The sequence below is a fragment of the Ptychodera flava genome, chromosome 8 (genome assembly GCF_041260155.1).
Source record: "Ptychodera flava strain L36383 chromosome 8, AS_Pfla_20210202, whole genome shotgun sequence".
In the NCBI taxonomy this organism is placed as follows: Eukaryota; Metazoa; Hemichordata; class Enteropneusta; family Ptychoderidae; genus Ptychodera; species Ptychodera flava.
Window position 1 is genome coordinate 6,357,990 of NC_091935.1, and position 22,138 is coordinate 6,380,127.

At 35.8% G+C, this 22,138-nt stretch overlaps 1 protein-coding gene across 8 annotated transcripts in view; it reads left to right on the forward strand.

Annotated features, from left to right (window-relative positions):
• Positions 1–1,090: 1,090 nt before the first annotated feature.
• LOC139138307 (choline transporter-like protein 1) overlaps positions 1,091–22,138 on the forward strand; it is a 44,756-nt gene continuing 23,708 nt past the window's right edge. For 3 of the 8 annotated variants that reach the window (XM_070706628.1, XM_070706624.1, XM_070706629.1), the window contains exons 1-2: positions 1,100–1,154; positions 4,551–4,843. In XM_070706628.1, coding sequence (XP_070562729.1) covers positions 4,805–4,843 — 39 coding nt within the window. In that variant the 5' untranslated portion in view covers positions 1,100–1,154; positions 4,551–4,804. Of the gene's footprint in view, positions 1,155–4,550; positions 4,844–21,430; positions 21,639–22,138 lie in introns of those variants that run through there. The other 5 variants (XM_070706626.1, XM_070706622.1, XM_070706625.1 and 2 more) reach the window with 4 other exon arrangements.

The window sequence follows — 22,138 nt, forward strand, 5'->3', positions numbered from 1 at the left end:
AACATTGTTTTCAAAAGTACAAGACATATACAACTTAGATTGTACTTTAAATGTTTTACAAAATTGATAATATTGGAAGGTTAAAACATTCCATGAAATAAATGTTTTAATCTCAGAAATTTTGGGTGTGATAATGGCAAATTTGGTAAATAAATGATTCCATTTAGTCACACTTTTACATTTAAATTAGTCTTTACTGTTCAAAGGTTTACTTTTGTGTTATTGTATGATGAGATGTGAAAATTTCATTCACTGCATCATAGACCCTGGAGCGAGACTGCATGAACTTGAAATGAATGGTTTTATATATTGATTTTAACTGATTTGAGAAAAACTTTGACTTTTCATTGTAGATTTGTATAAAATCAAGCATGATGACCCCGTCTTTTTTCTCTAATATTTGATTATTCTCATATACAAGATTTCAAAAATCCATGGTAATTGTTAAGTCTCCTAATCTTCTCTGTGTTGCTCTCTGCCTGATCTTGTGTACAAGTACATGTATGTTTCACCATCAATTGAATATCCTATGACCCAAACTCTTCTTATAAACACTACATCAGACATCAGCGCTATCACTTTAACTGCAGGTATGCAGTGACAGTGACTCTGCCCGTAGGCAGTACCAGGGCAGTAGCTGTATTAACTTTGTATTTTTACAATATTTTTGTTCAGTCTATACAACTGTGTTCTTGTTCTACTCCCTACAGTATGTTGAATTGTTTGGTATTCAGCTTGCCAAGACAGCCTATGTGTACCATGCATTTATATCATTGACAAAGAACTTTCAGTCTGAACTCTAATTCAATTATCACCAATATTTAGACAAACAGGCTTTGTTGACAAGCTGAATATGGTGTTTTTCAGCATGCTGTAGAGAAACACCAAGAAACATTACAACAAAATATTGAAAAAAATTATCAACAGTTGCAGCTCCTGCCCCATTACAAGGCCAACTTATTGTTTCGTAGTACAAGCGAGGTTCTGCCAAGAATTGTACCTAGGTTTGCACTTAAAATTTGCCAGAGAACAGCGCAGCCAGCGGTGGAAAATATGATAACAGAAGCTAATAATGCAAAGGTTTCCCAGGGTCCCTAATAGAGACCCTCTAGCTATGGTATTATGAAGAAAGTGAGCTGCGGGATTGAGCTCGGGTGAGTGAAAGTTAGCATCTTGTTGTTTCAAAAACAAATCAGTCCCACATTTTGAATTCTTTTCGCTGCGTGTATTCCTTTGTATTATCTAATATCATCGATACGTTGTCTATTCTTTACCCAGAAGATGTTGCGCGCAGAGAAACTCGATTCCTCTGTTGGCGTGCAGGCCGTAGGGAATTATTTTGAGAATTTAGATTATATTTCTCTCACGCCAGAGCCTCGATTAGCTACCCTGTGCGGGAATGACTTGCTGTTAAATATCGCACACCTATTTTTGTGTAAATATAGGCAGTGAATAGACTTACTGTGAAATATTATTTCGGAGAATATGCCGTCTTAAAAATGCAAGATTTAGGTTTCGAATAATGCACATGTGAAATCTGACGATTGAAAACATGCTGTGCCACTGCCAGTGTGCAGACGGTCTACAGTACAGAAGTGGTACATGTACATTTATTACATGTAAATACATATTGATTTCGCGTGGGTGTTGTCGATCCGCCACTCAACTAGCGCGGGAGATACGTGTCCTTATGCCTTTGCTTCCATCCACTGATCCAAGGCTTGTGCTGTAGCTCGATGGTTTGGGGTATGTGGGTCGGAAGTCTGGGTTTGCACATACCCAGACAAAACCTCGAGCTACAGCATCCGTGACCCCGCATATCATGTTGTGTGTGTTTGGGGCTGACGGACTGCAGTTCGCTTTTGATAGACAGCCTCAGGTACAGGGATAGCTGCAGTACAGTAGCTCGAGGTTTTGCCTGGGTATTTGGGTCGGACGGCAAAACCTGCTTTTGCCGTCCGACCCAAATACCCAGGCAAAACCTCCAGCTACTGTATTGCAGCTAGTACAGGGAAAGACCAACCATGGAGGCCTGCTTTGTAACTCCATCAGGATCATAGCTATGTGTTGTGTATAGCTTGCTATGTATACAGTGCTAATTATTATGTGAATCATAATGAATATGGTTCAGAAATGTAACATTGTTTATTAATCAATCAATCAACAAATCTTTATTATTGCGGCAGTTACAAGCATCAATTACGAAAGTGACAAATTAAAATACATTTTTAAATATGTGCAGCACACAGTAAAACTTAACCACACTTAAAGGCACAAAAACAAACTTAAGCACACAACCGGAAAATTATGAAAACAAATACTTTTTATTTCCCTTTGATATATTTGATTGTTCCGAATCATGGCTTGATTTTCACTCTACACGTAGGTGTGTTTTTGTTATGTTTAACTTGCTGTGTGTTTGCAAGCTGTTTCACTTTGAATTCCTTTATCTGGCTCAACAGTCGTAAAAATACAAACGCTTTCATTTGTGCACTCATTTTGACCGCAAATGATAGACATATGCATTGGGTGACAGAGAGGAACAGGTCAAAAGGGGGAGTGGGACTGGACACAAGGATAGCATTGTTAGCTCAGACTCTCGTAAATGGAAAAGTCCAGTGAGTTCATTGGTTTTACACATGGAGGTGGTAAGACTTACCACCATGCTTTGACTATTTTACCGCTTAATTTGATGGGTGTTACATGTACCTGTACAGCAGGGTGTGCTCACCTAGGCTATTCTGGACATACATATTTCTACCATGGGGTATAGGCAGAGCTGTTTTAGTCCATGGAAAGGTGAATATTCTTAAGAAGCGTAAAAAACAAGTCAGTTTGGTAAGCTAGAGATAACCTGTAAAGTGTACAGCTCACACATGAAGAGGGAGCATGTACAGACAGACTTTGATATAACTTTGTAATTGATCCAACTAAGAAGGCCAATAACATATTGTATGTTTTCATTGCACCCAGTCGTCGACCAAAGTATGCGTACAAGCTGTCCGTTTCATTTGTAACAAAGAGACAGCATGTTAAAACAAACATTTGTTTAACTATTTCATACAGAAAACAATTATGTGTAAGGTTTAGTGGATTATTGTGAAAATCATTCTTCCCTGCCAATTTTAGTAATTATTGACTTTCATTAATACATTAGGTTCTACATAATGGGTGCATACTCAAATTGAAATTTAGTTTAAATTTTGTATCTTTGGAAATTTCATTTTCATGCCTATTTCCATTTTATAGCTATGTGACTAATTCTGGAAAATCAGAAGATGCTGGACAAAATGAAAAAAAACTAACAATGTATTGTAAGCTGGGATTGAAATTCGGATTTTAGGATCTGGATACTCTGATGAAAATATAATGAAGATTATCATATCAGTCACCTCTCCTTTACCAACTATCTATTTGTTTACTAACAAACAAAAGTTGTTTCACAACAATGTAATATATGGGTTCTCTGAATAATTTGAAATGGTTGAGAACAATATCTTTCGATTAATTAAGCATGCATACATCAAATCAAATACGGTTTACTGATCAGACTAAAATGTTCGCTGTGTTATTCAGTGAGTTATCTTTTGTCTGGCAGATGTTATAATAATCTTGAAAATTTTAGATTGCACATTCATAGACCCTCGACAAGTTTCCTCTTGGTGCCATCCAAGGTAACGTAGAGCTGCTATGAATAGGTGACACTGGATGCTATATATAGAATCGATGCAAACACTGTCAATGCAAACATTTGTCAGCTACAACGGCTGTAATTTTTATGTATTTTCCTTTCTCTTTTTTTACCAACAGTAAAACAGATTCTTGTCCCACTTTCATATCATCACATTGAAATGCAAAGAATGCAACTTAATCAACACAGACTGTTTGTGCACATGTACTCAAGTGTATTGTTGACAAGTGAATTTTAGCTTATAATAATAGACTAGAATTTATTTGTGAACAGTTCTATCACAGGCAAAACAGGCTCTGCCATGTTAAATTTATGATTGAAATAGCATATTCTATAATGAAAACTGACGATGCCTTGAAAACAGGGTGAAAGCTAGTCACCCTGAAAGCAATTTTACTGTGTCTTGTTCACACCAATCTCTCTTAGTATTTATAATGAAAACAGTTTGTTTTGATGTTCCTATTGTAGTAACTATCACAGCATTCTTTTTATCAGAAATATATTTGACAGATCTTTTTGACAGTTATTGTAGTCGCCGTGGCTAGTATCATACATCGAAATACATCACTCACATTGTCATAACCCATTTATCTCTGTTCATCTTTGTAAAAGCCATGTTGTAAAATTCAATGGCGTGGAACCTTTGTAGCATTGATGACAATGGTGCTGGTACCATGTGAAACACGGACACCTGTCATGCTTCATGTAGTGCACTACTTTTCACAATGAATTAATCTGGGTATTCTAATTCATGAAGGTCACACCGGGATCACACACACTGAGATGGTATTGTTATTTTGTTAAAGACCTGGTCCATGCACATTAGATACCCAGAGATAATTTGTTTTTATCTTTTCAGACACTGGTCGGTGGATGTGTAAAAGGCTCTGCACAGGTTGATTTGCATGACAATAGCTGCTAGAGAATCAAGATTCCCCATGAGTTGATGGCCTGGTTGAATTGTGGGCAGTAATAAAAGTAAACATTCCGCCATCATCTCATGTGTAACAGAACCAGGGATTGAATCAAAGAAGCCATTGTTGTGACTGCTCCGCTGCATGGTAGTCTCTTCACGTAGTTTATTGATCTGTTGATGCTGTGAAGCTGAGCAAAATGGTGCTGTCTTGGTGCTGCTGTCGACAAGAAGAAGTGGTGAGTAGTGAATCAACAATTTTCTTGTTTCGGAGTTGTATGCTGCATAAGAAAAAAAATTAACAACAAGACAAGGTTGAAATATACATTTAAGAACAATTCAATATCTGAATGAAGTGCAAACTATGATATACAGAGGCATATCTCCATGGACAAAATACTACCAAGCTAGTTCACAAAAAATCATGTAACATATAATACAGTATTTAAATAACAGTACACTCAAATATACCAGTACCTTGGCAGAATTTGCTATTTTATTATGCATGATGAATTGTAGCTGTCAGGGTTTCAAGTTTTATTAGTCCCCGCGGACGAAGTCCGGCGGGGACTTATAGATTGGGTCCCGTCCGTGTGTCCGTCCGTCCGTCCGTCATCAACAGTTTCTCAGACACTGCTCAACTGATTTTGTTCAAACTTGGCACAAAGGCATAGCACTATGACCTACAGATGCACGTCGATTTATTTTGTGATACGATCCAATATGGGCGCGAGGCGGCCATTTTATTGCGATTTTTCATGTCTTTGGACCATAACTCAGACATCCTTGAGCACATTCTGCTCAAACTGGGCACAAAGGCATAACATTATGGCTTTCATATCCATGTCAAATTAATTCGCGATAGTTTCAATATGGGCGCGTGGCGGCCATTTTGTTGCGATTTTTCATGTCTTTGGACCATAACTCAGACATCCTTGAGCACATTCTGCTCAAACATGGCACAAAGGCATTACACTATGGCTTTCATATCCATGTCAAATTATTTCGCGATATGTTTCAATATGGGCGTGTGGCGGCCATTTTGTTGCGATTTTTCATGTCTTTGGACCATAACTCAGACATCCTTGAACAGATTCTGTTCAAACTTGCCACAAAGGTATAACACTATGGCCTACATATGCATGTCAAATTATTTTGTGATACAATCCAATATGGCCACGAGGCGGTCATTTTGTGTGCGATTTTTCGTGTCTTTGAACCATAACTCAAAGATCCTTGAACCGATTCTGTTCAAACTTGACACAAAGGCATAACACTATGTCCTACATATGCATGTCGAATTATATTGCGATACGATCCAATATGGACGTGAGGCGGCCATTTTGTTGCGATTTTTTATGTCTTTGAACCATAACTCAGACATCCTTGAACCGATTCTGTTCAAATTTGGCACAAAGCAAAACATTATGCCCTTCATTTGAACACCAATTTATTTCGTGATATGATCCAATATGGCCAACAGGCGGCCATTTTTTTGCGATTTTTTCATGTCTTTGAACCATAACTCAAATATCCTTGAACCGATTTGGTTCAAACTTGGCACAAAGGCAGAGCACTATGGCATACATATGCATGTATCAATTAAGCTTGGGATAGGATCCAATATGGCTGCAGAACTGCCATTTTGTTGGAATTTTGCTTGTCTTTGAATCATAATTCAAAGGTCATTACACCCTTTTGTCCAAACTTGGCACAAAGATAGCACATGTCAATTTACTTCGTGACATGTTCCATATGGCTGCCAGATTGTCATTTTTTTTCCAATATCGCTGTCAGATGGTCATTTTTGGATTTTTTCATGTCTTTGAGGCTTAATCATATGCAAATATTCTTTACCCAATGTTGTTGAGACTTGGTACAAAGATAAAGTGCTATGGCATACATATGCATGTCTACTAATTTTGTGCTATGATCCATATGGTCAATAAACAGCCATTTGATTTAAATTTTGGTGTGATTTTTTTATGTCTTTGAAACATAAACATAGGTCACTGTCCCTCGATGGACTAATTTTGTTCAAACGTGATACGAAGATAAAGTACTATGGCTGCATTCTTGTGCACATTAAATTGTTTCATTATATGATCCGAAATGGCTGATTACAACAACATACCCGATCCCATACCATTTCGAAAATTCCACCAAACCATGTGTATAGTATGTGCCAATCACGACACTGGAGGCAGTAAGGGCATTATTATGTGTGATGTAATCAAAGTTCCTTGAGTGGTCATTACCGGCAGAGATGAGTCATTTATTGAACGTTCCTCAGATTACTTTATTATGCAAGTCACAGGTCTTGTATCAATGTCATTCCACAGCTACCTAGACTACAGCTACCTAGACACCAAATTATAACAAAATGGACAAGCGGGACTGTGTCATCAACGATGACTTGTAATGCATGTATTAAGGAATTTGCAATGAACTAGGCCATTGCTACTGTTGACTTGAATATGAAGCGTTTCAAAGTAGCAGACTGCAAACCTGTGTCATTGCACGATCTCTGTCATAAGTTGTCAACTGTGTTGAATTGGCTGATAAACACCTGGTGTATGATTGGCTTCATAATTAGGCTGTGCAATATTATTAGAATGACTAAGGTGTCTGCCAATTAGAAATCAAATCACAGGGGAGCCAGGAAGAACAAACAAACAAACAAACAAATAAACAACAAAAATAAATAAACAAAAAATATACAAACATACAAAGAGGCATACAAATACATAAATAACAAACAAACATACAGACAAACATAAACAAACAATATCATGAATAAATAAACATACAAACAGATAAACATCTATTCATATTTATATTCTATCTATCTATCTATCTCTCTCTATATCTCTCTCTCTATATCTCTCTCTATCTATCTATCTATCTATCTTATATATATATATATATATAGATAGATAGATAGATAGATAGATAGATAGATAGATAGATAGATAGATAGATAGATAGATAGATAGAGAGAGAGAGATATAGAGAGAGATAGATATAGATAGATAGATAGAATATAAATATGAATAGATGTTTATCTGTTTGTATGTTTATTTATTCATGATATTGTTTGTTTATGTTTGTCTGTATGTTTGTTTGTTATTTATGTATTTGTATGCCTCTTTGTATGTTTGTATATTTTTTGTTTATTTATTTTTGTTGTTTATTTGTTTGTTTGTTTGTTTGTTCTTCCTGGCTCCCCTGTGATGAAATGTGCCACTGTTACCATGTGGCTGATAGATACGCACAGAATACAAGAGGTAATTAAATTATCCTGACTGATCAATCATTTGCAGTTTAAGTGTTCATGCATGATTATGAGTCACACGAGGTGATATTTTCACTTCCTGCTCATTTTGCAATCACAAATATCCTCATGAGGCCCATGGCTAGGCTATGACCCTCCCCAATGACAGCATTTTATTATGCAGGTCCTTTTCTGCAATCGACACATGGTCGATTGTCATGTCCATATGGTGGTGATCCTAAACATAAAGGTCAAATCTAAGTAGACATCAAAACATGTCCAATAGTCAGTATCATTCAGGGTAAATAAACAAGTAGGTGTTACAAGCAGATGTGATGGAAGTTTGACCTTTGGGACTGTTGTGATCGTATGGTAACAGGTGGACAGTATACCCTTATGTTTTGTTTTGTAATAATCAAGGACATGGAAGTGGTGTGTACAGCAATGACAGTGATAATGTTCAGTAGTGTAATGTGCATGGAAGATGGAAACTTACAAGAAATAGGAATGAGACAGACTCTAGCTGGCAGGTAGCGATGAGACAGAGATAATCATAATGGGGTCAAAGTTCAAGATGGTGAATTTGTTACAATGCACTCTATCTCTTGCTGCAGTAGATTTTAACGTTCATCAATTTCAATGAGAATAAATATAAAAAATATATAAATGGGCATTTTTGTTGTATATTTTTATATTTCTCCTGGTTCCTCACAGCAAGGGCATGAAATGAAAATCCAGGTATACATAATATATTATCATCAGAAAATCTTTAGGTTTGTGGTGGAGGACCACAAATCTCTAAGCGTATACAAATAATTCTGAGCTGTTCCAACCAGACAACTGTAATGAGCACAGTTACATGTATAACACTGGTGACACACTTATCATCATGTAAATTATGGTAGTCAAGGTAACTGAACCGATGAAAGAATTCACTGAGGATGTACAGAAGGAGGCCAAAACCCTTCCAGAAAACTTTGTAAGATAGAGACAGCAGATGTGCATTCAGTTGCAGTGTAAAGCATAGCAGACTATCTTTCCACATTCAAGATATAATGTTAAAATTTACCCCCAAGTGTCATTTCAGAATTCATATGCTTGGGGCAGTTACTACCCTACATGTAAACAATAGAATAGGGAACTAGAGAATGAATTGAATCAGTCAAGGTTATGTATGTAGCTTATAAGTACCTTTACAGAAATTACACTGTATATACTTTTTAGTATTTTCAGTTTCACTTCTACTCAATAAATAACAGATTGTAAGAAAACTTGACAAAGAAGTTAAAAATTAATCAACACTTATTTACATTTATCAACATCTAATTTGCAAATCGCGGTGGTATTATTGTTACTGTTTCCTCAAATTTGTAGAAAAAGATTGGTTTGCCAACCTTGTGTTCTCTTGCTGTTTGACTGTCTCTACATTATCTGTGGTGGCGCATAATGCAGAAATTAGAACACCTAGTATCATTTGCGGAGCTAGGTGCACATTCGTGATCGTACAAATTAATTTTCCAACTCAATATTAAAAAGTGACAACAGCATTAGGTGTGATATGTCATGGATGAATGTCTCAATAATAGTTGTACAATTCTTTTCAACACTGTTATCAGTCTTTCTTCATTTTGTCATTGGATTCATCCAGTGCTTGTACTGAATTACAAATTAAAGGTAACATGATCCAAAATTGTTACAGTGCAGGTGGGTCACCTTACATTACTTATAGCTGCAGTGATGTTATTGTTATGTGTAATAATAGCCCACATTTCCTTCCAACTCCTGATGTAAGTTGTACGCCATACGCACAGTGCTTGTAGATATTACAACAAATTAATGTAACATGATAGGGTGCAGGTGGGTTACCTTACAGTGGCCATAGTTATATTTGTAGCCTGCAACTTCTCTCCAGCTCTGATGTAAGATATTATGTCATTTATATCTACCAGTGCTTTTACGCAACAAATTAAATTGATACATGGGATGGTAAACCTACCTACAGTAGCTATAGCTACCATGATGCAGTCAATGACTTTCTATCATGTATTTGGGTGCAGAAGAACCCCTCCTTCCTCTCCATTCCCCTCACAACTACATCTAGAATAGCCACTGCAGTAGAGTGGCTTCCATTACATAGTGTAGCTAGCGTCTGCTCTTATTGTATCAGGAATGGTTTCTCCGTTACTTACTTTGTTGTCAAAGTGCCAATTTCAACCTTTTTAAAGAAACAAAAAGCTCTTAAAGGGACAATAACCGTCATGTACTGGTATGATAATAATGTCATATGTTTTTGTTCTGGGTGAAAAAACAAATTTTCTGGCCTTTTCTGTACATTATGTTGAAGAACAAATTGCTAACTTTGCTAACACAACACTGCATTGTGTGCTAGGTACCATGTTATTGGTCATGAAGAAACTATAGTTTGTAAACATCGGACATGACAGTTGAATTTACAGGTTGAACACTGGCTGTTATGACAGATTTTAGGAGTAGAACCAGAACAAGAAATAATCTTATGAGGAATATGGAAAATATATCGGAAGTGACTTACTCATGAAGCTGCATGGCATTGGCTATATCATGTGTTTCTGATATTCAACCGCCACATGCTAAATTTGTAATTAAAAAATGTAATAGACGATGTGGCCGTATTCTCATTTGGTGTTTGGTGTAGCATTCTTTACGATCAGTGGCTTTCGAGTGTTATTTACTGTACAGGAATGCACTTTCATAGATCTTATCATGACATTAAGTGACCTTTATGAATGTATTTCATAAGTAATTATGAAGTAGATACAGAGAAATATGGCAGTTGATTGATTCAAGGAAATTTCTGCTGACTAATTGCCACTTGAGAAATGAAGTGTGCTACATTATCTGTGTATAAAACACCCAATTAAATTGATTTAGTGTTGTGCTCACACTGCGTTATACCTGAACTCAAGGATTTGAATACTGTCCAGGAATTCATCAAATATTCTGTAACAGCTGGTCTCTGTTTAAGTTCCCCTTGTGGATAAGTTATTACTGTATCCAAAGATTTGACATAGTTTGTGTTGGACATTTTATGCAAACTTTGACGATGGCAAGATGGAAAGTGGTAAGTTTATCATGCAATGCTTCGAGAAAAGTTATTTTGAGTCCTTGATGCTTGTTGAAAGATGTTGAAGATCAAATTTCACGTAAGATCTACCATATTACATCTTTGTCAGGGCAAAAATCAGTAAAATACAGGTTAGAATTCTTGTGTTCTTTTTCCAGGATTCAGTTTTCTTCACCATCTTGTCACAAACACTTTTCATGTATAAAAATGCTGTTATGAATATATATAGTATAATGTAGTCTGAGCATTAGAGTCATTTACACATTGTTTCAATTAAATTGTGGCAAGAAAATGTAAAGTAGTGTTCACAAGAATAATCGTAACTCTCTGTCCTGTATATAATTGACAAATTTTAAGTGTAAATTTTCAGCAAGTCATTGGCAGTGTTGCTTCAGCAATAATTTCAACTGAAAAACCTTGCCATGTTATCAGCTTGTAGCCAATATCACGCATCAATGTAGTGAGCACAGACTGGTCTCCATAAGACTAGGCTACAATAATACTTGTCAAAGCATACACCAGGCTTGAAGGACTGTCAACAGCTGCTCATAATATCTCAATTATGCACAATGCTACACACATGATAATATCTGAAAATTAGATCTTTTGACTGATGGCATTTCAACTTTCAGAATTGCATCTACTGTATGACAGCAATGCAGTACACAAGCATTCAGTCATATTATGCATATTTTAGTGTAAAGTAACAGAAGATAGACAAAAGAGTTGATGAAAATTTGAATTCACTTGCTGCAACTGTTTTAACATCTGTGTTAGAGGTGGAATACTCACAAATTTACACTTCGTCAACCAACTTGTACTTAGATGTCTACGCAGTGTCATGACCTTTTGACCCTTGACCTTGAAAGTACCAGTTTTTGGAAGTTGCCACTTCTGTGCCTTGTGTAACTTAGTAAGACAACAGGAGTAACAAACATAATTTGTGTTAGTTGCTTTCCTCTTTAAATATCACAGTTGCAGGCATATTAAATATCTCTCACAGCCTCTGATTTGAGGTGTTTCTGAAAAGTATATCCTCCAAATACTTTATTTTTGTAGCAGGCATTTACACACGTATATGCTTGTACGGAAATGATTAAAATTTAAATCAACGTGGAAATTTACCAGTTATGGCATCTTCAATCTTTCAAATTATTTTCTCTTAGATTGACAGCTAGTATAAATTTAAAAAACCTATGAATGCTGCAAGTCACTTTTTGACATTTTGTAAAGAAAAAGCTAAATGTTGGAAATATTTCTGCGATCAAAGTGCGATGAAAGATTGACATCCATGATTTGTGATTGATCCAGCCGCTACTTATTTGACGCACTCAATAGAACAGTTTAACTTCATGTTTAATAGACATGGAGAACTACAACAGACGTAATGGAAATTGGTGACGTATGATTGATGGATGGATATTTATTTGATGGGTGCAATTTTTAAAATGCACTTCTGTTGCCAGGATAGATTGCCCATGAATACAGAGAACTGCTCTGTTAAATATCATATTAGTGAATAATCGTAGAGTTGATTTCAAGAAACCTTTGTAATCTAGCTGGGACATATCCTCAGATTTCCGCTGTGAAACTCTATAGCTTGGCTTTATAGCACAGTGGCTGTAAATCAAGGGAGAGTATCTATAGGTAGGAATCGATGTCGAGATGACAGGGGGGAAATGGCGTTAAAACCAGCAGTAAAGTGATCTCACTGCCTGAGTGTGTATGATTTATCTGAGTATGGGTCAATTTCCTGTCTGCATGTTTGAGAGTTCTGTGCGGCAGAATATGAAATATTGCTACCGTACCCAGCTGAAATATCCCTCATCCGCTGTCACTGATATTGCCTTGATCGCCAAAGTCTTGGTGATTTGTAGGTACAGTTCATGTTTGTCAGATGTTGAGTGTGCATGTATGTCATTACACTGGGTAAATACCATACTATCCCTTACTATAGTCTATCATGGGTTCAAGATGTCAGCTAGTGAAATCCAGGCTTATCCAATATGACCTAGATACCTGATGTAGATACCTGCTCAAGGACGTTTCACATTTTGTCAGCTTTCTTCATCACAATTTTCAAATTTACAATCAACAATAGTCTCTTGAATAGAGCTTTTTTATGATGATGTAGACATTTTAAATCTGTAGGTGAATTTAATATAAGTAGGAAACATGTAAAAAATTGAGATTTTTAGACTCTTTTTGTAATGCAAATAAAATGAATTTGACTGTAAGTAAAATGGTTCCTCTTTAATTATATTCATTCTCTTGTATAAAAATGAAAGTAGCAGCTATTAACATTTTAATCCATTGTCTTTGGTTCCTAATATCCTAACCGAAATTCCAAAAATTTTTACTTCCAGGCATAATTATTGAACATTACTTACCCCCAGTACTCTAACACTTCTGGTCAGTAATTACTGAAGTTTGATTGTTTTCAGACAATTTGCATACAAAGTAGTGTGTAGTATATGTTTGTTTTGTAACCTGAATTCACACATTGAATATACATGAAGTACATAACCCAGTACACAGTCCCTCCTAGGTTCGTCAGTTTAATTTTACGTATACATTAATCACAGGAACAGATATCAGAATGAAACAGACCGTCAGAATTTTGCAGTGTAGAGCGAACAAAAATTCACGTTCTCCCGACACAGTATGAAAGACGCGATTCAGTGAAATGACCTACACACGATAGCGTAATCAAACGCCGATTTAGCGCTGAAAATCGATTAGGAAAAAAAGATCACCCTTTTTCCTCATCACAAAATACTGCTAGTCCAGAATATACTGACGTTTCAAAGTAGCTGTACACTTTATGGCCGATTCAGGCTAGTTTCTTCGTCAAAGACGACACCACCGTACCCACTCTCTGAGGGGACGCTACAGCTCGTGTGACGACATCAACAGCAAACGCCAGCGCAACGTGCATCCTACCAGCTAATCACCTCGTTCGCACATTTTGACAATAGCGTTTCCCGACCGTTTTGTGGAGGGACCGTGATGTAATACATGTTCAAGCAGTAAGTGAAGACTTTAGTTGTACAATAACTGTTCTTTTTATGACGTACAGATAAATATTTCACTTTGATTTTATTCCTTTTACGATATGCATATTGAATTGCATTTGTGGAGGAAGCGATTAGAAACCTTGGTATGGAGTTTTTAACTAACCACAGAATGTTTATACACATCTGATAATGGAGCTGCCTGTTCATATTCTTTGACAATACAAGCCAGCCTGCTGTATTTTTCAAAATTTTGCCAACCTTTAACAGCATCCAAAAGAGAATATTTTAGGTTGAGTAAATTGTAAAAATTGGTATCTGTTCAAGTGGCATACCCTTTCCTTTATAATGAGGCTATTTTAATGTCATACAAAAGTAGACAAGGAATCGTAGTGATCTAATTTAAACATTTCCTCTTTAATTTAATGCTAATATTTTTAAATACATGTATGTTGCTTTATTCTGATTTTGACTTTGGACAGGAACTGATGTTAAATTCTATACAACTCAACATATATTATAACTCTAATAGTCTCTTACAGAAAGAAATCTTTTACATAGCATTGTAATAAAACTATACCTGTATTTCTTGACAATAGAAAATTAAAATGATGGAATTATTATGAAAATAGCACACAAAAAATAGCTTTGCTAAGAGGTACATTTGACATATGACCTTTTGATGGATGGATCGAAAACCACAGTTCTGTCAGAGTAAGGTATTTTATAATGCTGTGTTTACTTGTTCTAATAGGGTTGCAGTGTTTACCATGCCAAACTTGACACATTTATTAGACATTATCAACCATGTGAACAATATCAAAGTATGTTTTATAGCAGTCCATAGTCTCAGCTAATGGATACCGAAGTATTCCATTTGACGTGCAAATCCGCATGTAGTATTTACTGTCTGGAAATGCCGCCACCCATGTACCCATTCCCAGCGCAATGTTTAAACTCAATCATCGATAACCATTTTGAGGTCAGCCTGAGGACACAGGTCAAAGGCCAGTAATAAACCATGCATAATCTTTCACTGTAAATTGAACAAATTTATTATGTCTGTTATATGTAATATAATAGTTCACTAAAAATTTAACAAATTTGTTGCTTTATTAGATGTAACAGAATATTTTGCTTAAAATTTGACGATTTTTTTGCTATCATATTATTTGACAGACATTTACTCTCTGAATGAAAACAATCCAGAAGCCCATAACATTTCTATCATTATTTCCTGCAGAGACGTAAATTTTCAACAAAAGATGAATAACAACCATATTTTCAACCCATTAGTAATGTTTAATATTTTGTATGGAGATCATGAAAACATCAGTAAAGCTTAGAAAACCCAAAAATATTGTTCCCTTGAATTATTACTTCCCTTTCGCAGAATTATTTTGATTTTCTTAAAGGCCTGAAAGTTAGCTGCAAATATTTCCAATCTATAGTATATTTCTCTGTACTTTCAACAGTGATATGTCTTTATTTTGTTAGCTTTTGTATTTGTTTCTATCTAATGATCACAGTAACTCGGCATTTGATATCATAAATTATTGCAGAAAGCAATGCAGTCTGTCAGAAAATGCTATAGAACATTCACTGTTCCTGTTTGTCTGTTTGTCTTACTGAGCAAAGCTGATCACATATTCTTTCTTCCTGGCTTACTGACGAAATTGGCATATTGGCGTGGTATTCCTCGGTTGGCAAGCATTTACTTCTGAAAACAGTCAAACAAAGCAGACACCAATAAATCATTCCAGGCATCTTTTACTCTCGTAACTTAGGCATACATTCAAAATATTTTAGTCTTTTTGTGGTTAATAATCAAATAGCATATGTGGTGAGCATTTTCCACGTTCTCACCCAAGGGGAAACCAACACTTTTACTGATCTCTTTTGATTAACTCAGGTTGCAGTGATGTGCAACATGTCCCATGTCTTTGCACAGAATGATTTACATTTTGTGTCACAGTTGACGGGCTGCTTTTATATTGCCAGCATTTTACGACAGCTTTTTCTCAGCGTGCTTGACCTCTAGAGGGCAGTATCACCAATGCCAAATTCTTTTGACGTCTTGAAGAGATGGCTATCACTCTGAGATGTCAACATTCATCATGTGAGCCATCTCACACCCCCCCCCCACCCCCATCCCCCCATTTCCCTCACAGTGTTGACGCCATCCCTCTAAAGCTTTTGGGATGAAAAGTTTAGATAATCTGAAGGCATAAACTCCCTGACATCCCCTAGGGGCACACATCTCCTCTTGAATATTTTGTTTCTTCTTAGGTAAGCTGTAATTTTTTGAGAGAGGGATATGAGACAAGATGGTTACATGTGCAAAATCTTAATAATTAGCGTCAATAATATACACAGGTTTTTCAAAATAACAGCTTTGATTCTCTCCATAGAGAAGTTTCAAATGTTTACATCACCTAGTAATTGGTGTCATAGATTATAAGACATTGGTGTAAGGGACAGTCATGGAACCGTCATGGAAGCTGATGCATGAGAAACCTAATTTCTTTGTTTTAATAGGGGGAGTCAGACTTCAGTTCGTTTTACATGCGCCAAAATCATAATTAATAAGACATATGCTGTAGTTGTAAGGAAACCACTTTGGCAGTGAGTAGTATTGTTTGAGAGGGGCACTAAAATCATGATTGAAAGCAAGTACCGTGTCATAAATGTTGTGGAGTTAAGCAGTTGCCATACACAGTTTATACATGTAGCATTGAACATCTGCCAGTAAACGGAGCTATAAATACTCATGTGTCTACCATGCTAGACTGTGTTAGGGTGTTTATACACATGGTCAACCACCTGGCTAAAAGTGTGCCCTATTTTCTAACCTATGTTGCATTAAGAGAGCATCATTGAAGCGGAAAGTGAAAGTGAGAAGTCACTGTGGTTTGCCCTTGCATGGAGAGCGCCACCAGTGGCAGAAATGATAATCATTCAGAAGTGGCGTTCATGTCAAAAGTCCTTGTTAATATGGGCGGTGGATGGCTGTCAGTCTTTGAAAACTTATTTGTAATGAGTGATTAATGACGTTTTGATCTTGAATAAAAAAGTTCCTGTAGGTGGTCGGTCAATTGCTGTTAGATTGTGAAAAACATTACCATAAAGACTTGCATATAAGGGTAAATGTTTGATTCCCAAGGGAGGAATGAGGACAAGGAATCCACCACTTTAACTGCGGCATGCGTCTCATCGATCATTATGTCATTAGATTTTGGTATCTTTGAGGGCGCTGTCAAGGTAGCTTATTAACTCAAAGTATTTTCCTGACATAATGGAATATCTGAAATAGTTTTGAGCAAATCAGTCATATCAATCATAATTTTCACCATGATCCTTTATATGAACTGCTTTTGATACACCATTTTCAAAGACTTATTTTCAAACAGGACATACTTTGAATATTACATCTTCTGCCAAGGAGATAGACATGTCGAGATAGGTGCATACTGTTGGTGATCAACCGCTCAATGTTGTGGTTGGTCACCCCGCCGATTAAAATTGTTCCCATTGGTTGATTTTGATGTCCAGATTTGAAAGGGCTTCTTATTGGCTTTTTTGTGTGGTGACATCACTTATCAATGGTTCACAATGTTACATCTATATTCTTGCTAGTCTGTCCAAGTGCATTAGGAATGTTTTGAGTGGTGCTATCAAAAGTAAAATTTATGATTTGATGTGATTTTTTAAAAAACCCACACTGGAGTAATAGTGTCCCCTTCCATTCTGGATGTTTTATGTTGATATTCATTGTCATTTAAGGTGGTTGGAAAGGCTAGAGCATCAGTTATAAATTTCAACAAAACTATTAAAATATAAAAGTAGTCAACATTCTCTGTGGAATAAAAAAACTAGACATTTGGGCACAAAGGCATTGCAGAGTTATAGCCTGTTAAAACTTCTGAAAAACTGACCAAATAAGAAGAAGTTGGGGAGTCTTAGTGTATTAACTATGGTAGAGGTCCCCTAGCTTTTAATAAATGTTTGAAAAGGGAAAGTCATTATTTGCTGTTTTTCAGGAAATTTTGACAAGGCCGTGCTGGCATTCAGAGTGAGTGACTGCTATTATAAATGCATTTTTAAATTCTTTAAGTGTCAAGAGGTGTCAAAAGTGAGATTAACCAAAAAAACTGCTCTATGACTTCAAAAGAGGGGTGCAAATATGGCTTGTTTTCAACATTTTTGACAGAATAAGTTTTCCTACATAATTGTATACCAATTTAATCCAACTTTGAAATGAGATATGGACATGGAATTTTACAGCCTATTAACAAGGTTACAGATAAGATTTGTACGGCACAATTTTCCTGTATTTGAAGTACTTTTTGAAAAATCACATTTTGAAATTTGAAAGAATTTTTAATAATTTTTGATATATAAACCCATGTAAAATCATAAAAACAAATTTTATTTACAAATCCTGCCGTACAAATCTTACAATAATAGTGTCAACATATTAATAACTAATTTGGTAATATTAATACTATCCAATTATTATTAAATTCAAATATGTAAAAAAAATATGAAAAATTAAATTTTAATATTTACTGGTGTCATATTTCAAAATCATGGCTGCAAATATACAATTTTTATATTCTTTGGAGAAAATATTAACTAAGGGAGTTATCCTGAAAATTTGAACTAAATATCTTGATTCTAACATTTGAAATTTGACATTAACTCTGAGAAAAGAATTGGTGCAAAAATAGCCTTTCCAACCACCTTAAGAAGGAATCAACACAATGACTTAATTTTGAATTGGGATTTAGAACCCATCATCTGATGAATAGCAATATTAACCCTTATCCTGCCAGAATATATGTCACTTCCCTGTCTGTCAAGTCAGCAAAAAGGGATATTGAACCAAACCTATGATGTTTTCGCCAACTTGGCACGGTATGTTATACAGTGTTTTGCCAGAAAAAAGTTAATTCAGTATCCATGTTTTCAGAGACCTTCAAATATTCAATTCTTTTTGAAAATGCATACATGTATCGCACATGTTATGCCGCACTGATTTTAACCCACTGAACCTGATTGAGACTCATGAACTTGGCTGAATAAGGTTTACTGATAATCAACAATTTGTTGAAGGAGTATTGTGAAAAATCTATCGTCGATCAAAAACAATTTCCATATACAGCCCTTTGTGTCTCTTTCAAGTGAACTAAATGCTACGTGATATGAAGTTTTATTTTCTTCCTTGAGTACTCTCCCATCATCGACTGCAACGTCATTATAAATTCATGATTCCTATCCCATTTCTACCAACAAAACAACACCAGGGAAATTCCTCAAGAGTCGATCTGTTTGATTCATTGTTTTTTAATGTCTTTAATGACCACAGACTTTGCAAGGATGAAAACAGTTTCACTGATTTGGAGACACGTATCATACTGTAACGTTTTCTCTCAGTGATCATTGGTCGATGTTCATTCACCTCAGCCATGCTAATTTTCAATTCTATCCTTCAAATGATGAGTCAGCAGAATGTTGCCCAGGAAGTGGAGACTTGTTTTTCTCATTCCGTCAGACCAACCGAAAGGTATTTAAAATTGATACCATTTTCAACTCTCTACTGAGAAAATGGACGTTGGCTGCTCTCAGTGTCACTGATACTAATTTTACATTTGCAATTTAGTTGTGTCGTCTAAATACTTCATGCATACTAATCAAGGTTTAGTGTGATTTCGATGGAATATTGTAGCAGTTTCCCTGGTGAAGTCTGAAGCAAAATTTCAAAACTGTCCCATGATGTCTCTTGGATACCTGAGTCATGTTTGAGTCTATTAAATTTGAATTGCCTCTTGAGGCTGAATTTAGATCTGATTCAGTGAAAACCACAAAATTGTGGTTTCAGTAAAAGTCTGACCATAAAACCACAAAGTAGTAAATACTGGTTTCTTTAAACTTTGACTTTTGAACCACCAAGCAGTAAATATTACCGGTAGTTTCAGTAAATTGAACTTTAAAAACCACAGAGTATCAAATACCTGTATCTGTAAACTTTCAATGCTAACAGCAGTTTGTACCAGCACAGATGCAACACAGGGCACTAACTTTAACTGAATAAGTAATTCACTGAATTATTAGAAATGAATAGTCTGAAGGGTTTCTTTCCAAAGCTGTACTTTAATACTCAATAAATTATTTTCTGCATAAAAGCTGATAAGGTTTTCTCACAGTGAAAAGCCAATTTAACAGAACTCTTCAGGTAGCAGTGGTTTCAGGAAACAGAAGTACACTAGCTGAGAATGACTTTCACCGTAATAAGGCCTCTTTTATGTTTTCCAACTGGCAGACGGATATTTCCCTGAGCCGAAGTTGGTTTGTATTTAGAGAGCCCCAGCTTCTGCCATCAGACCGGATAATTTGAGAAATCACTTTGGACTTCTGTCATCTGCCTCTTCAATAGGAATTTGAGAAATGTTCCAATAACATTCTCCGTGAAAATGCACGCTACGATCAGGTTCAAGATTTTGTTGCTTCTGTATTTCCTTTTCAATTTCCCTCCTCAGAGGTCAATAGATTGTGGTTATTTTTAATTCAGACTGATGTCGCAAAAATTATCTAAATTGGGTTTTTGAAATTGAAGAAATTCAATGATTTCAATCATGATGTAAAAATCGTATTCTTGCTTTTTGGCTAAATAAGATACATTGATTGTTTTATAATGAAGTATAGTATTTCTAGTGTGCAGGTTTAAAACTTTTGATGGTTTCTGAGATAGATGGTGAGATGGGTTGCGAGATCATTGATTGCTACATTGTAACAGTAATGAATAGGAATATTCAAACTTGAATGCAGTGACATGTGTAAATTCAAATCACATATCAAACTTGAAAATACAAACTTCATTGCACTGATATGAGACCATAAATTCTGGTAGTTTTTGTGAAATTTTCTATTTTAATCACTTTATTTTTAAACTTGAGAAAAAAGTTTTGAGATTCTGTTGGTGTTAAAAGAGGTCTGGAATCCTGGAGTATCTTGATGTGTTCCAAACTATTTGTGTGGTGTGCCAATTTAGACCATTCCACATGGCTGAGTAGCAGGGATGCTAGAATGGTGGCTTCCACAGCCCACAACGTATACATGTGCTATATGATGTCCATACCAAACATGCAAGATGCAAATAATCTACAGCCATGGATAGCTGAAAATCTTCAAAACGAAGGCACCAAATTTCAATGTCATTATCATCTTTCTGCATGGCAGTAAAATTTCAAATTTTAGATTATCAAAGTTGTGCAAGCTGCTGTCAGTATATTTCCACACGCAGCAGCTGATCGGTATGAAGCAGACGAAGCCTGTCTGAGTGACTCATGTCTTAATGTTGTTACGGATATTTATAGCAGAGGCTGTAGCATGACTCATACTCGGTAACTTGAGGATATGTTGCGTTTCTGGAGACGTCACATCATCATTATGTCAGTGGCCTTGTAGCAGTACTCACCGAGAGACACTTTTTTCTGTATATTTTGCGTCTTTTTTAATATTGTAAATACTTGTTCCTGTAAATTTTCTTGTGTGTGTACAAAATGGTTTTGGAGAGATCTCTATCGGAAACTTACAATGACTGCTGCACAAAAGTCAGAGAACTTCAAAGAAGAATATCAGAGGTAGGTTTGTTTTCTCCAGGAGAATGTTTTGAGCGTGCATCGCTCAAGAAACGGTACCTCCCGATGAAATATATAGAGGCGAGTATTGCTCTAAGAAGTTTCAAGTAAGATGTCTCCTATCAAGTGATGCATGGATGGTATATTTGAGTTTCTTGAGTTAGAATCAAGATGATGCCCACATACTTGATCTGAGTCACTGAGAAAAAAGTATTTATGTCATTTGCAATATTGATTTGTTTTGATGTCCTGTCATTTCATTCATTTATACACTTTTTTACGTCTCAGGAATTTTCAATTTTGATGTGCCATCTTTGGATAACCATGATTTGTGCCAATGTTGATTAAATTTTTGCTTTCTCAGGAATATTTTGAAAAGACGTTCATGTCAGCAAACTGATGCACAGTCTAATCAGTGCAAATGAACAGAAAATGATAATGTCATTCAATGAGAACAACTATTTTAAGAATATGATGACAGTACAAGTAAACATTTTGCATTT